The sequence below is a fragment of the Solea senegalensis genome, linkage group LG21 (assembly GCF_019176455.1).
Source record: "Solea senegalensis isolate Sse05_10M linkage group LG21, IFAPA_SoseM_1, whole genome shotgun sequence".
Taxonomy (NCBI): Eukaryota; Metazoa; Chordata; class Actinopteri; order Pleuronectiformes; family Soleidae; genus Solea; species Solea senegalensis.
In genome coordinates, this window is record NC_058040.1 from 2,738,505 (window position 1) to 2,753,756 (window position 15,252).

General features: G+C 40.7%; 2 protein-coding genes across 4 annotated transcripts; one reads left to right on the forward strand and one right to left on the reverse strand.

Moving 5' to 3' along the window:
* Positions 1–265: 265 nt before the first annotated feature.
* On the reverse strand, positions 266–4,895 carry LOC122758304 (cytochrome c oxidase subunit 5B, mitochondrial-like). Its single transcript, XM_044012371.1, has 4 exons — positions 4,755–4,895; positions 3,187–3,257; positions 1,401–1,500; positions 266–721 (listed from the first exon to the last, which is right to left on the reverse strand). Exons 1-4 carry the CDS (start codon positions 4,855–4,857, stop codon positions 609–611), a joined length of 387 nt encoding a protein of 128 aa, XP_043868306.1. The 5' UTR covers positions 4,858–4,895; the 3' UTR covers positions 266–608.
* An 896-nt stretch (positions 4,896–5,791) lies between these two features.
* Positions 5,792–12,901, forward strand: fbxw2 (F-box and WD repeat domain containing 2). 3 transcript variants are annotated; one of them, XR_006358159.1, is made up of 9 exons: positions 5,792–6,668; positions 7,280–7,572; positions 8,431–8,653; positions 9,205–9,399; positions 9,903–10,036; positions 10,175–10,261; positions 10,383–10,552; positions 11,031–12,613; positions 12,722–12,901. XR_006358159.1 is itself a non-coding variant. In XM_044012771.1 (8 exons), exons 2-8 carry the CDS (start codon positions 7,306–7,308, stop codon positions 11,317–11,319), a joined length of 1,365 nt encoding a protein of 454 aa, XP_043868706.1. In that variant the 5' UTR covers positions 5,792–6,668; positions 7,280–7,305; the 3' UTR covers positions 11,320–12,901. The 3 variants fall into 3 exon arrangements, 2 of the variants coding, with proteins under 2 accessions (XP_043868706.1, XP_043868707.1); XM_044012771.1 differs by having other exon boundaries at positions 11,031–12,901; XM_044012772.1 differs by having other exon boundaries at positions 5,792–6,341; positions 11,031–12,901.
* Positions 12,902–15,252: the final 2,351 nt, after the last annotated feature.

The window sequence follows — 15,252 nt, forward strand, 5'->3', positions numbered from 1 at the left end:
ACCATTGTGGTCTATGGAAAAATTGCTTTTTGGGTAGCTGAAGTATTTTCATTGCAGTACCATAAGTGACCACTAGAAAATATTCAGTGTACCACAAGTACGAGGGGAAGGTACTCTATCCATTTCTTGTATTATACCCATAGCATGGAAGAAAAAGTATTGATATTCAATTGTATTTGCATCAAATGTGAGGTTTTAGTTTTGAAAATGTCTACTTTATGCCAAAGTGCATAAAAATACATTCAATGAATGGGAAACATTAAGATAACTTATGGAGGACTTTATTAGTTCAATGTAAACTGCAGGAATGGAAATGTTCAAAGATACAGTTGTGTCCCAAACCACATCTGATACAACTGTGAATGTAACATGTAAAGAAAAAACTGAGGTTTTAGCAAGTGGATCAAGTATTGAGACAGAACGAGTTAAAGAGCAATCAGACAGACTCCTGAATTAAGACCAGGAATCTTCTCTACATAAACTACCTGGAGATGTAAAACAGTTAGTGTCTGATTCTTCTTCACCTCGTTCTGATGGAATATTTTAGAGAAATGCTCATGCTGTGCAGACAGCCATGTAATTGGGGTCTATAAATGACCAACAGGAAGTTAGTGGGGGATCTCCTGGTGCACAAGCTGGTAATAGGAACCACAGGATGGGCAGCGGTGGGCCGGGCCCTCATGAATCCAGAACCAAACCACTGATGTGTTGTCCTCTTCACCTACAGAGAGGAGATAAGGAACCACGTTTTAAAAGAGACAGGTTAGTATTGGGTGGTATGGCCAAAAATGTGTATCATGGTATTCAATGTTTCCCCTAGGTTTACAGCTTTTTTTTAAGTTTGGTGTGTCATTTTGTGACCGTGATGTAGACCTGCAGGTCCCATCTGTGAGCTAAAATCACCAATTTTGTGTGAGAGAGTAGGTGGTTTGTACAGGAACACAAATTTCAGCTTCCACCTGGAAAAAGGTTGTAAGATTTGATTAAATGGAAAACCAATGCCTATGTTATTGCACACTCAAACTGCTGTGGATTAGGTGCGCCTTTTGTTAAATGACAAAATCTGTATTGGTCCTCAATGGCAGGCGTGTTTTTTACTGAGCATGTGCCTGATTGGCTACTGCAGTTTGGCACAGGGGGCACACACAGCTCAGCCAGTGCGTGTAAGATGCGGACTAGGTGTAAGCACCTCATACAAGATAAAAAATGTAAAACAAGGCAATGAGAGATGGCAGACTTCACCCCATTGCTGCAACAAGGCTCTGGTGGCCTCTGCTGGTCATAGTGGCAAATGCGGAAGCGCAGACAGACACAGAGCCACCAAAAACAATACTTCACTCCCACTCCGTGGGGTGGAGTCATAAAAGAGAACGTTTACAAGGTCTGTTCAAGAACCTTACAGATGCATCCCACAATCCTCTTGTTTGTGATGGAAGGAACAATGTTGGGATCCTCCTTGGTACCACTGTATGACTTTGGCTTCATCATGTTGTAGGGATCCTGAAAAAGAGGGAAGGATTATAGCAGGTCAGACAAACACATTTTGTTAAACAGGGCAGAAAATATGAGAATTAATCACATACAGTGCCCTCCTATAGTATTGGAACAGTGAAGCCAATTCCTTTATTTTTGCCGTAGACTGAACACTGATATCAAAAGATGAATGTGTGACAAGAGATGAACTTTTCAGCTTTTATGTCCAGGTATTTACATCTGGATCTGATACATAATTTGGAAGAGCATTATTTGTAATGAAAGACAACATTTTTAGGTGAGCAAAAGTATGAGAGCAGATCGACTTGAAAAGGATTAAAGTGAATAAGACTTAATATTTAGTTGCAAATCCTTTGATTTCAATAACTGCATCAAACCTGTGACCCACTGACATCACCAAACTTTTGCATTCTTCTGTTCTGATGCTCTTCCAGGCTTTCACTGCAGCCTCTTTCAGTTGTTTGCACGTGATGCAAAACGCTTTTAGAGCCGTCAGACTGTCAGTTTAATTTTTTTCAAAACCAATTTCAACCAATCATTGCGTTTCAGACTAAAACACAGCCAATCCACGGTTCACATGCGTGCCGAACCGTGAGGGGTGAGCCGTACGGATCAGCTTTGATCCGTTGCACCACTACCTTTGTGTGTTTGTGCTTGTTATCTTGCTGCATGATGAAGGATCTCCCTATCATCTCGAAATTGGCAGACAAAATGTTTCTGTTAATTTTGCTGCGGCTTCAATGAAGATTAATGAGCCCATCCAAGAAGATGCCATGCAAGCCCAAGCAATGACATGACCTACACCGTGTTTCACAGATGAGCTTGTATGTTTGGGATCATGAGCAGATCCTTTCTTTCTACAAACTTTAGCTTTTCCATCTCCTTGGTAAAAGTCACTCTTTGTCTCATCAGTCCACAAAACTTTGTCCCAGAATTTGAGGCTTGTCTCTGTACTTTTAGGAAAATTCCAGCCTGGCCTTCCTAAACCTCTTGCTAATGAGCGGTTTACATCTTCTAGTGTAGCCTCTGTTTGTTCATGAAGTCTTCTGCGAACAGTAGATTGTGATACTTTCACTCCTGCCCTCAGGAGGTTGTTGCTGATGTCAACCAGTTGTTTTAGGCTCTTTCTATACTGCTCTCACAGTGTCTCTGTCATCAACTGCTGATGTTTTCCTTGGTCTACCTGTTGGAAACCTGTTGCTTAGTACACCAGTGGTTTCTTTCTTCTTTAGGACACTCCAAATGGGTGTACCGGCTATGGCTAATGTTTGTGTTTCTGATTGATTTCACATCTTCTCAAATTCACAATTGCACATTGTTGTCATTCAAAATACAGACTGCATGTGTTTTGTGTGGAGAGAAGGAGCAGACAAATCAGCTAATCTGTGTGTGTGTGTGTGTGTATGTGTGTGTGTGTGTGTGTGTGTGTGTGTATGTGAGTGTGTGTGTGTGTGTGTGTGTGTGTGTAGGAGGGAGTGCGAGAGGATTGAACAAACATTTTGATACGTCAGCGTTGATTCTGCCGCCATACATATGTCAATGTGGGCACTGACATTTAATAATCGATTTGAGATACATTGTTTCGATTAACTAATCGTTTACGGCCATAATCGTAATTGAAACATAAGTCTCAATAGTACAAAGACTGTTTGACTAATCAAAAGGTCCGCTCACTTAGAAATATTGTCCTACCTTTCCCTCCTTCATGGCGTCCATAATGATTCTCTCCAGCCCAGTTGCCTGCTCCTCATCAGTGGGCATCCCTGCAAACAAAGGGGTCAAAGGCAACAGGTGAGAGGACATACGGGATATACTAGGAGTGTCACGATCTTGATTGTAAATCGAATATTGATCAAAATGACGTCAGAATCTTGACCTTCGAAAGCAAAAGGTGTATCAAGGATTCAACCACGCACCCATGCATGCCAAAGGGGAAAGAAACACTGTTGTGGTTGTTGCCACTATAGCATGACTACACTTTAGCTTCTCCCACGAAAGTGAAGCTACTGCCGACTAATAGTATCCACAGCAACTGCTGATTTGGGCAACACACTGACCAAACCTGAACCCCCTACTGCTTCTCTGAAATCACTGTTGTTGAAATATTTTGCGTTCATGTGAGTTTTGTCAACAGCGTTCGCGTTGTCAACAAGAAAACCACGTTGTGTAAGCTATGTTATGAGCATGCAGCATAGCACAGGACATCTCTGCATGCATCTTAAGAACGTAGACATAATTATGAAAACATCGTTGACACAGGTAACACTTCAGTCCTCATTTGGAGAACTAGCGCTATATGTGCATTTGTAGCATCAGAGATGTAATCTTATTCAGTGGTGGAAAACCCTGCATTTAAGAATTAAATTAGTAGGGATGTCACAATCAGGATCATAATTTGAATATTGATCTAAAAGATATCACAATCTTGACCTTCGAAAGCAAAGTTGGAGTCGAGGATTTTACCACGCCACTAGTGTGACGTCCTGCAGAGGGGGGGACAAGTGTTAATCGTAAGCCATAGTAACCATCGTGAATGCTGACTTGGGCGACACATCAACCGAACTCGAACCCACTCCCGCTTTTCTGAAGTTGGTTACATCTTACAATCTCAGTCATTAGGGTGCTTAACGTTACTTTTGAAGAAAAAGCTATCACCATCGGACGATTAGTGATAGTGATAAACAGTGTTCTAGCCCAATTTCAGTGATAAAATTGTAATACAACAGTATATTTGATGTCTTAGGCAATCGCCTCTGGTCCAAAATTATCCTTAATTTACCAAAGATCTCAGTGCAACGTGAAGCGAATAATTTCATTGTTAAAGTTAAGTGGCTATATCCCACAGAGTTAAAATTAAGTGGCTATATCCCACAGTGTTGAAAAGGGCTGGTGTACAGGAAGTTAGAACTTGAAAATAACATTTCTGAAACATTTTAGCGCACTCGTTAGCAACGTTGAGCTAACGTCATCCGAGAGGAGTCTCCAAAATTAAACTGAAGTCCGTTTTTTTCTCAACCGGTAACCTCCTACAATAAAAAACAAACAATTGTGAAAATCTGTAGGAAGTGACCGAGTCGGTTACTTACTCAATTTTACCAACAGTAACATTTGACCTTTCAAAGACACAAACCGATGCTGTTAACGCTAATAATGCTAACGACCTAGCAGACGCTTGAGGTAGCACCGGACACGAGCTTTCAGAGAACGACAACATCGCCGTTTTCTACTTTAAAGTCTTTGTGGCGATTTCCGGTCCTCACCTCCAGCCGCCATGCCGCGAGTCAAAGCAGGGACTCGGGCAGTCCGGCTCCGGCTGGCCATCGTGACTCTGAAAGCCGAGCGGAGCAGTAACCTTGCAGCCATTTCCTCTTCTTCTCTAACACCAATATGTCGTCGCGCTGTGATGACGTAAGGAATTTATACGGCGTCGCTTGGTTTGACGCATGGATGTATATAAAAACTGGATAGCGCTTTGCATGTCTTTTACCGTCATAGACTTTGCATTGTCCATAATACCATTTTGTTTTTATTTTTTAAAAATTTAGGATATACCACACCTGGTTATAACAAACAAACATCCACTCAAAATGATGCTTCATTAACAGACGTCATCAGTGGAGAATGTTATACAGGTGATACACCTTATAATCAAGATACTAGACTCATTGTCACATTCAATGTATAAATACAGCAGCAGGGAAATTAAATAGTGACCACACATTTTACTGTGCAAAACAACAACATTATAAGTATACATTTAAGAAGAGTGAAGAAATTTATAGCAAGAAAAAAGTACTTCTAAGTACTTTCTAAAATCTTGGTAAAAAAAAAGAATAAAGTAAAAACGAATTTACCTAAGTAATATGTGACTGAATATTTATTTTGAATGTGATATTTTATAGGAGTACGTGGCTGATCTGATGAGGCTGGTGTTTGAGGAGGTTATAAAGGTTATGAACTCTTTTACTGAAGAGCGGCAGAAGAGCCCCATCCCAGATAGCCTGTCATCACAGGAGGAAGTGGTCGCCTGCCATGTGTCCCACTTCAGTCACAGGGAGGACGAAAGATATATTAGGCCAGACATGTCTACAGTACGACCCACGGGCCAATCACGGCCCTCGGTCAGATGTTGTATGGCCTTTGTTTTGTCTTCCTGATAAGGAAATGTCTTTCAAATAACCCAAACACATCAGAAACATAGGGGATAAACATGGACCAAGAAACACCGGTCACATGTTTCACACCGCCCTATATTGTACGTGACACCGGAAGCTACCTCACCTGGCGATTGGGTATTCCCCAGTTTGTTCTGACAGGCAAACAAGGTTGCGGGACAAGACGGGGCACATGAAAACCACCAATCCGTCATCCATGGATATTTCTCATTATAGCGAACACACAACCTAGAAAAACGGGAAATGACTATGGACCTAATTTCCAGTTTGTGCTTAGCTCAAGCGTATCTTGTTTTGGAGCTCGGTTCGCAATACGCCGCCTCCTGCAAGACGGAGTGGAGGGTAAAACTATGTCACAGGACGTGAATAGCGTTTCCATTATCTTTTACTTTTCAAGATGTCAGATCCTGCCTTCGTCCAGTCGTGTTGCCGAGCGTAAAGAGTCTTTTCTTGGGAAATGTACAGACTATTATTCTGACAGAGAAGTGATGTAGTTCACGATTAACGGAATTAAATGCCATCATCGCAGTGATTGACTAACGATAGCTACAAAGCTATCGTACTTGGACAACTTCTTTGCCGACTGGTTAGCTTGCAACAGCTAACTTCGTGAACTATGTGAACTAATAATAACAGAAAAGTGCTGATAAAGGAACTCCCTGCAACCCTCTGGTTGGTGAACATTCCGAGTCAACAGTATATATTATACATATGATTTATTATTTAGTGCTTTTCATCGATTTCTGAGACGTTACCACTCGAACTATTATACTAACAGCGGTGTTGCTTTGCTAACGTTTGCTACAGAAGTTGCTAACTAGCCCGGAAGCTAACTTGTATGATGAATGCATTATCAGACACTGTGGCTTGTAATATCAAGAATCCGCACACTATTACACCACGACAATCGTTATTTAGATGTTGTATATAAATATAAACATGTAACATATACAAGTAAACCGAAGAGGCCAGTAGGATACTGGATCCAGTGACGCTGATGTAAGCAATCCAAAACCTTTTTGTCAACACTCAAACGTAATGATATTACAAATGTCTTACTGTTATTACATTTATATGTCTGCAAGTGGCTACATGTCTGGAATACGAGAGTGTCACAGAAAACATATTCAATGTGGTTGATTTATGTAAAATGTCATTTGAACAACACAAAGCTTTTTGTATCAGTAGGTCTGAACAAATTAAATGTGTACATGCGTGCACAAAATATTAAAAATGGCAATAAAATAAAACACATTACACACACATTAGACATGAGATTTTTACAATTAGCAGGTCCCTTAACCTCTTATGTAAATTTAAGTATTTCATTATGATTATGATATTGTGGATTATGAAACGCAGCCATCCAACGTTATACACATATTTCAGCCATGGACCACATACTGATTATTCTGATGGAACTGTTATTTAGTAATTCCATCATATATAGTATATTATGCATTACTGAGGAATTCTTTTTATTGTCTGGAAAAAGACTAAAGACATTATTTTATGATCATTTTTATGGTTTTATTTATTACTTCCTTACACTAACGATACTCTAAAGTTATTGCTGTGTGCTCAATTAAGATCTAGCATTGTTCCACCAGGTGCTGCAGGTTGCTCTAATGTGCGCATGGAGAAGGCGGCATTTGAGGGGTGGCTGGAGTCAGTCTCTGCTACTTTCCTTACGCTGAATGACCAGGAGCGCAACCAGTCTCTGGACCACCTCATATCTTTAAGTGGTGCCGCCCAGCTCCAACATCTGTCTAATGGTTTGGAGACGCTGCTCAAGCGTGACTTCCTGCGCCTCCTTCCTCTGGAGTTGGCCTTCTATGTGCTACAATGGCTAGACCCTCAGACACTTCTCACCTGCTGTCTGGTCTGCAAGCAGTGGAATAAGGTATCATTCATCTTAATATCCGGTAGAGTTATGGTACGTTTAATTAAATTAAATTTGCCTTGTCCTAACCCTGATTTATACTTAGTGTAGGATCAACGCAAGGCCTATCTGAATTTGCAGTCACTATTTCTCTACATTGAGCAATGATTGCTGAAACTGAGCAGATGATGTTGGAGTTGGAGCTATGAAACATTTACAATATTATATATTTTTCATAATTTTATTTTTGAGCTTTGGATGAGAAGGTTTGTCTTCCAACCAGGTCAGTGGTTTGATCCTCAGCTCAGCTCACATTGCTCCCAGCAGTTGTGCTGGCAGCATGTGAATGGTGTGATAGAAAAAGTGCTGCATGTGCTGTGGATGCACTGTATGAATGGGTGAATGGCAACACTGTAGGGTAAAGCACTTTGAGTGGTCATCAAGACTAGACAGTTGACCATTTGTCAACTAAAGGTCCACTATGTAACATTTTGTTATATAATTTATAATATGGATTTAGTTGTTATACATCTCTTTTTATACTTTCAATCCCACACCTGGACACATTTGCGCGCGCGCACACACACACGTAAGCATGAATGTGCGCACACACACACAGCAGACATGGTAGTTATCACAATGGATATGTTGGTGTCATTGAGGAGACCACCTTAGGTTCTGCACATGTTTTGGAAAGTAGGTGGTGAGTAGATGTCACGAATTCTGGACACTGGACCTTTTAATGAGGTTAGGGCTAGTTACTTTCAAGGCACAACTATATAAATATGTAATAACAAAACTATGCAATGAAACCCATGTGTAATTGTCCTTCACCGTGTAAACGTTTAAACATTTCAACAAGTGTCCATCTCCTTGTAGGTGATAAACTCATGTACAGAGGTGTGGCAGAGTGTGTGTCGGGAGCTGGGCTGGAGGATTGACGAGTCTATTCAGGATGCATCACACTGGAAGGGCGTGTACCTGAAGGCTAAACTGCGTATGACACAGCTGAAGGATCAGGAGGCCTTTGAGACGTCATCCCTCATTGGTCACAGTGCTCGAGTTTATGCCCTCTACTATAAAGACGGTCTCCTCTGCACAGGTACACAGGACGTCTTGTTGATTTTTAATGTGACACTTAGGCTGAGTGAACCATGCCAGCGATGTGTTTTCGCTCTGAAGACACATCTGGTAGGAATGCTGTTTTGGCCAACTCCAGATGTTGGCCAAATGTTCAAAAATGGCAAATATTGGTCTGATTAGTTGGTCTAACTGTAATTGAAAACAAATATGACATAAGCACTGAATTATTAACATTACATGTTATTTAGCAGACGCTTTTATCCAAAGCGACTTACAAGGAAATTAAGTACAACCTGCCAGGGGTGGAGTTGAACTTGCGACCATGAAATATTTTGCACACAGGGTACTGGTCTTAACCACTGAGCCACTCCACCCCCAGGAAGGTATTAATACAGAACGCAACAGAATGTCAACACAAACTTGGGCCCCGGAGTTGTTTCTCGACTTCTTAACATGTGAACGAGTGTTGACTTTGTTGACGGAGCTCAGACTCACGTCATCATGTCGCCCTGATCAAGAAATCTCCATCGTTTTCCCACAGTGACACAGATATCGTCGTATTTCTTTCAGGTTCTGATGACCTGTCTGCCAAATTATGGGACGTTCGTACTGGGCAATGCATTTATGGAATTCAGACTCACACCTGCGCAACTGTGAAGTTCGATGAACAGAAGCTGGTGACCGGGTCCTTTGACAACACTATTGCAAGCTGGGAGTGGAGCACAGGAGCTAAAATCCAACAGTTCCGTGGCCACACAGGCGCAGGTTGGTTTAAGTTTTCCACAGATCTCACTTCTGGGGACTTTCATATTACCTGTTTCTTTTTAGGGAAACTTAGTTGCTGTTATGACAAAGTCTGTCAACTGGAGGGGACAGGAAGGAAACCAGTGACACATTAGATAAAAAGATTTGTGGACAGAATCGTTGAGTACTTCCTACATGACCGGAGCACAGACTCTGTCTGACACTGAACTGAAATACGGCAGAAAGGGTTGTGATTCGGCTCGGCACACGATCATACACCAGACACCAGAGATTTTAGACATTTTGGCATTGTTCGCTTTGATTCCTGTGTCGGATGTCGTGCTCATGAATGTTTTTTTTTACTAGTTTAATGTCAGTAAACAACAGTAAATGGATTGATTTCCATCTGTTTGTCTTGATAAACAAGCTGAAGTCTGTGTCTCCTGCCATGTGTTACATGTGAGGGTTGAGGTATGAATGCATTTGGATCTGCTTGACATTTATAGTTTCCTGTGTGTTGTTAGTCTTCAGTGTGGACTACAATGATGAGCTGGATGTTCTGGTCAGTGGCTCTGCAGACTTCTCTGTGAAGGTGTGGGCTCTGTCTGCTGGTGCCTGTCTCAACACAATGACTGGACACACGGAGTGGGTCACCAAGGTCAGCTCATGGATACAGGATTTCTTTCTCATATTGTGAGATATTATTGTCAAGAGATGTGTGCACTTGGAGAACTTTTTTGTCGTCTGTGTTTGGAATTCAACAACAAAACTGTCTGTCGGTGTTTCCCCTCCTCAGGTGATACTGCAGAAAAGTGAAGTTGATTCTATGATGCACAGTTGTGGCGACTATATCCTCTTAAGTGCTGATAAGTATGAAATTAAGGTAACTCTTATGTCTCCAGTGTTTATTTTTCCAAAGGTAAAGAAACATTAACAGCAGCTATTGTTGTGGGTGTTTATTCTAATGTTTGAACTGTGACGTCAACGCCCTGTTTCCTGTGCAGGTCTGGCCTTTAGGGAGAGAAATCAACTGTAAGTGTTTAAAGACGCTGTCGGTGTCGGAGGATCGCAGCATCAGCCTTCAGCCTCGCCTGCAGTTTGATGGACGCCACATCGTCTGCAGCTCTGACCTCGGAGTGTATCAGTGGGACTTTGCCAGTTTTAAGATTCTCAGGTAGAGCACAACAAAGAGCATCTATGGTTAGCAGAGTGTTTTGTTTGTACTCTACCTTTTGTTTGGATCACATCCATATGTTTCCACATTTTCTAAAAGCCCACAGTTAAAGAACAACTCATTTTAATAATGTTAGTGTTGCTGCTTTAAATGAAAGGCAGGTTGTGAAATTGTGGAAAAAAATATGCTTTGAAGAAGTATTTAATTTTCTAGTTTTGGAAACTTCCCATACATTTGTCTCTGTTTGTGAGTCGTCTCTTAAAGCTCATGAACACAGAGGGACTAGAGTTACTTAGAGAACAAGAAAACCTTTCTTACTTAAACCAAAAAATGTGTTTGTTTATTTATTTATTTATAAATAGTTTGAGGATGTGATCATCGTTTCCATTGTAATTAAGTAAAACACTGTGAGTGGAATCCTAAGACATTGTTCTAATACTTGTTGACATTGTAATAAACATCTTGTTTCTGTTCCCAGGGTGATTAAAATGCCGGACCCAGCCAACCTGTCCTTGCTCAGCTATGGTGAGGTGTTTGCACTCCTTTTTGACAACCACTTCCTGTATGTGATGGACCTTAGGACAGAGAGGATCTCGGGACGCTGGCCTTTACCGGCCTACAGAAAATCCAAAAGAGGATCCAGCTTTTTGGCAGGTGTGACTTCTTGGCTTAATGGGCTGGATGGGGGCAATGACTCAGGACTGGTTTTTGCGACCAGCATGCCTGACCATAGCATTCACTTAGTACTGTGGAAGGAGAATGGATAGAAGAAGCAAGCGAGGACTCCAAACTGCAGACTGTAAGGAAATGAGCTGCTATCATAAGCACTCTTGGATATATACACCTTCACAGTGACGACAGAGCATGCATGGACCAAAGCCTTTTGTTTTTATCAGTTACTTCCTCAGCATAGAGTTCTCTTCTTCTTCTTCAACAGCTAAAGGTTCCATAATAAACACAAGTGTTTACATTCTCCTGTCATGGGTGATATGGACGTTTGATCAGTTTTAGCCCAGCACATAGGCTTTTTATATACAGATCTACACATTTTGCAGATTCCAGAAATAGTCGTCATGAAGTGGTATCAAGATCCCCTCAATACAACCAAGCATGAGCCGTCTCAGATGTCAATCGTGATGCTTCACCTTGTTTTTATAGTGTCAGATAATCAGAGAAATTAACACTTTTGGAATACTGAAATACTTGGCCATGACATGGACATAAAATGAAGCCAGCGCTGAGCAGTGACGATGGTTTGGCTTCACTTTTTGCAGAGCTGTCATGTCATTTATCTTTCCAGGATAGCAGAAGATTCTCAGCCGGGGCCTCATTTATAAAGCTTGTGTACGCACAGAAGAAGGCGTACGACACTTTCTACACAAACTTGATGGGGAAACGCGCGGTCCTTTACGGAAACTCTGACCCATGTGTACGCACATTAACGGGAGAGAGGAGAAACTGCGACTCCGATGTTCAGAAGGCTGAATAAACAGAGACTGTAACAGAAAATGTGTAAAATAAATTCAGTTATTACGGTTGATCAAAGGGTTTTGTTTGCACACACCAGCGAGATATATTTTTAAACAAATAAACAAATACATGTTTGACGGATCGTCTCAGCGACGCGCATCTGCACACACACACGCCCTAATCAATAAATACAAAATGAATACAAGATATCTGTTGTTGCCAGAACTTTTAAATAAATGCTGTAATTATTAAATCATGTTGTGGTAGGAGACGTATTCTCAGGGACAGTAAGGTCAAGGAGGATACATTACACAAATAATGGGTTTGCAGGCGTTCTAAAAGAGTTTTTATAGTGAGGTGTTGCAACTGATAATGTGCCATACTAATCAAATGTATAATTATTGTTATTGTCGTCATTGTGCAGAACAGTCTCTCATTCCCACGAGTGAAGCCGCTCAGATTCAATCATGGTGGGGAGAATAAAAAGACGTGATCAAAACGATTGAGGACGTAAAATTTGTTTCTGCTCGAGGACGAGACAAACGGCAGCTTCAGAGGGAGACACTTTTCAGAGAACGGTCAGATCTGCTGGTCAGTGATAATGAATGTATTGTGAGCTGGTTCCTGTCCAAGTGGAAACAGAAACTGGGAATTACTGTATGTACAAATCCAATTTGTTCTTATACCGTTCACTTACAGGCGACAGTGACAACCCACACAAGCATAAGTGGCTACTGGCTCTTATTTCCCCAACCCTCAGCGTGCCATTGTGGAGAAGAACCATTGAGCTTCTGCATTTACAGCATCTGCCACATTCTGTCACTCTAAATGTATTTTTTTTTTTAACCATTAGACACTGTATAAAACCCTTTTTACACCTCGGTGTCTGATTGTGTGAACTTCCTCTTCTCCTTTCTGCACTTGCCATGATTTTACGGGCCTTTCCCATTCAATGAATATTAATCTGGGGCGTTTTTCTGACTTATTATAAGTGTGGGCATTACCTGAGGCTCACAAAATCTGTGTCAAATTGCAAGATGATTGTGGTTTCTAAAGGGAGACTTGGGATGTGCATGGGCATGGTTTTAGAAAACATTTGTGTGAAGTCGAACCTATGTACAGGTTTATAAATGAGGCCCCAGGTCAGTAGGACTGGGTACCAGACTGTACTGTAAACTCTAACAAACTACGTTGGGACCAGTGGGTATAGATTCATGATTAAAGGAATACTTCACCGATTTGCATTTAGCTTTGTATTACTTATTTTTTGAAAAACTGTGCTTCCCAACCTCAGTTTCCCCTGAGTTGAGAAATATCTTCCTTCATTTCTCTGTTACGCGCCCACCAGTGACACTTGGTCCTGTTAGCGTAGCTGTTAGCAAAGATGGTGGACACTTAACATTCTGGGAATGAGGTCCCGTCCCCCTACGAGTGCGGAATTAGCGTTGCAGTTTCAAATCTTGGACCAGGGTTCGGAACAAGTGTCACTGGTGGGTACACAACAAAAAAAAGAATTAAGATATTTCTCAACTCAACTAAATTTTTCAAAAATACTACCCCTCATGCTGGTAATACAATGCTAAATTGTGAGCTACAGCACTTTTCAGACAGAAAGAGAAACACTCTCTATCCAGAGAGAGGTTTTCTGTTCAAATAAGAACCCTGACTATTACTAGACTATAATAACTATCCTGCTACTGCGTCCCAATGACAGAAACACACTTAATGTTCACAATTCAAATTTATTTACAGAAATTTTTGTCACAATTTTTTTTATTTGAAGCTGAAAATACAGCTGCGCGTGGCAATGTGGTGTGGTAGTAAACAAAATTTAAAAAAAGAATCACAACTCAAGTGGTTATCTGTGTCGCGGCTACAACACGGTTGTTTTTGACCAACACAAGTGTCAAAACAATTCAAAGGAAATAATGAAACACTTCCAGGAAACTGGAGAGGGATGAGCGCACGTACAAACACTAATGTATTTATGTAGTACAGGGGAATAAGCGCTGAAGCCGAAAGTGAAGCTAACAATGGCTGACTCATCACTGGCACATGCTAATGCTAACACGTTAGTCTGACGGTGGAGGTCAAATCAAGGACAGAAATAAGAACCTTAGCTGTAGTTAAGTTCACTTTCACAGAGTAATATACGACGTCATGTTATAGAAAACACAGTGAAAGCAGAGTTCAAGCCTCACAACTGTACAAAACAAATCAAAGACTTTAGTTCACTATCAATGCAAGACCTGAGCCTGTTTATCAGAGACAATGTGATCATAACGTGGTTATCAAATGTTGCTTTTTCATGTCAGTCTGCTGCACAGTCTTGGTTTGGTACTTTTAAATGAACGTGCATTGATTTGTGATGTAGAATTACAAAAATGTCAACATTTACAGAAATACTGCAAAGTAGTAGCAGACTAGACCTGGTTCAGTCCAGCACAACGCGTACGAGTACTGATCCTGGCCTGATCTAGATGAAAGTTTAGTGTCGTTTTAGTTTGTTACTCAAAGGATTGTCTGCTTTGGCTCTTCACATTTATCACATCACCATGTTTAGTTTGTTTGTTCCCAAAGACAAAAAAAGTGACTACACATTTTAATACTTCAGATTTCAGAAATATGACATAAAATACATAAATAAATACATTAGGTGATGGAAAATGATCAGCTCAGATTGTTTTCAAACCACGTATACCTCAGTAGTATCATGATCAGCTGATTTATGAACATGTTGGGTTAATTTGCCAGCCGTTTTATTTACCACATGAACTAGGATTACTTAAATTTGAGTGCTTGCCAGTACTGAGTACTAAGTACTTACAGCAAAAATATTAAGAACAAAATACAACATTAGCTACTGAACCATTTATAGTCCACTCTAAAAGTATTGGAAGAGTGAATATAAGACAAGAGGTCAGTATTTCAGCTTTTGTTTCCAGGTATAGGTTAAAGAAAAACTTTGTAATGGAACACAACATTTTTAGGTGAGCAAATACAGGAAGAGATAGATTTGAATTAGATTAAAATGAATAACGCTTCATACTTCATACATACTGTATGCAACACTGAAATAACTGAACTGACAGAAAACAATGAAAAGCCACTGATTGTCCGGAATAATAGAAGCAGTAAATTGGATTTACTTCAATGCAAAGGCATTATATGTTAATGACTAAGTATCATCTAAAATGTATTTTGTAAATTTCCTCATCTGCAGAGAAATA

Coding starts and splice junctions, on each gene's coding strand:
- LOC122758304 (XM_044012371.1), bottom strand. CDS start 4,857: ATGGCTGCAAGGTTACTGCTCCGCTCGGCTTTCAGAGTCACGATGGCC. Junction 3,258..4,754: donor TCGCGGCATGGCGGCTGGAG/GTGAGGACCGGA, acceptor CTTTGTTTGCAG/GGATGCCCACTGATGAGGAG. Junction 1,501..3,186: donor ACGCCATGAAGGAGGGAAAG/GTAGGACAATAT, acceptor CCTCTTTTTCAG/GATCCCTACAACATGATGAA.
- fbxw2 (XM_044012771.1), top strand. CDS start 7,306: ATGGAGAAGGCGGCATTTGAGGGGTGGCTGGAGTCAGTCTCTGCTACT. Junction 8,654..9,204: donor AGACGGTCTCCTCTGCACAG/GTACACAGGACG, acceptor TATTTCTTTCAG/GTTCTGATGACCTGTCTGCC. Junction 10,262..10,382: donor CTGATAAGTATGAAATTAAG/GTAACTCTTATG, acceptor TTTCCTGTGCAG/GTCTGGCCTTTAGGGAGAGA.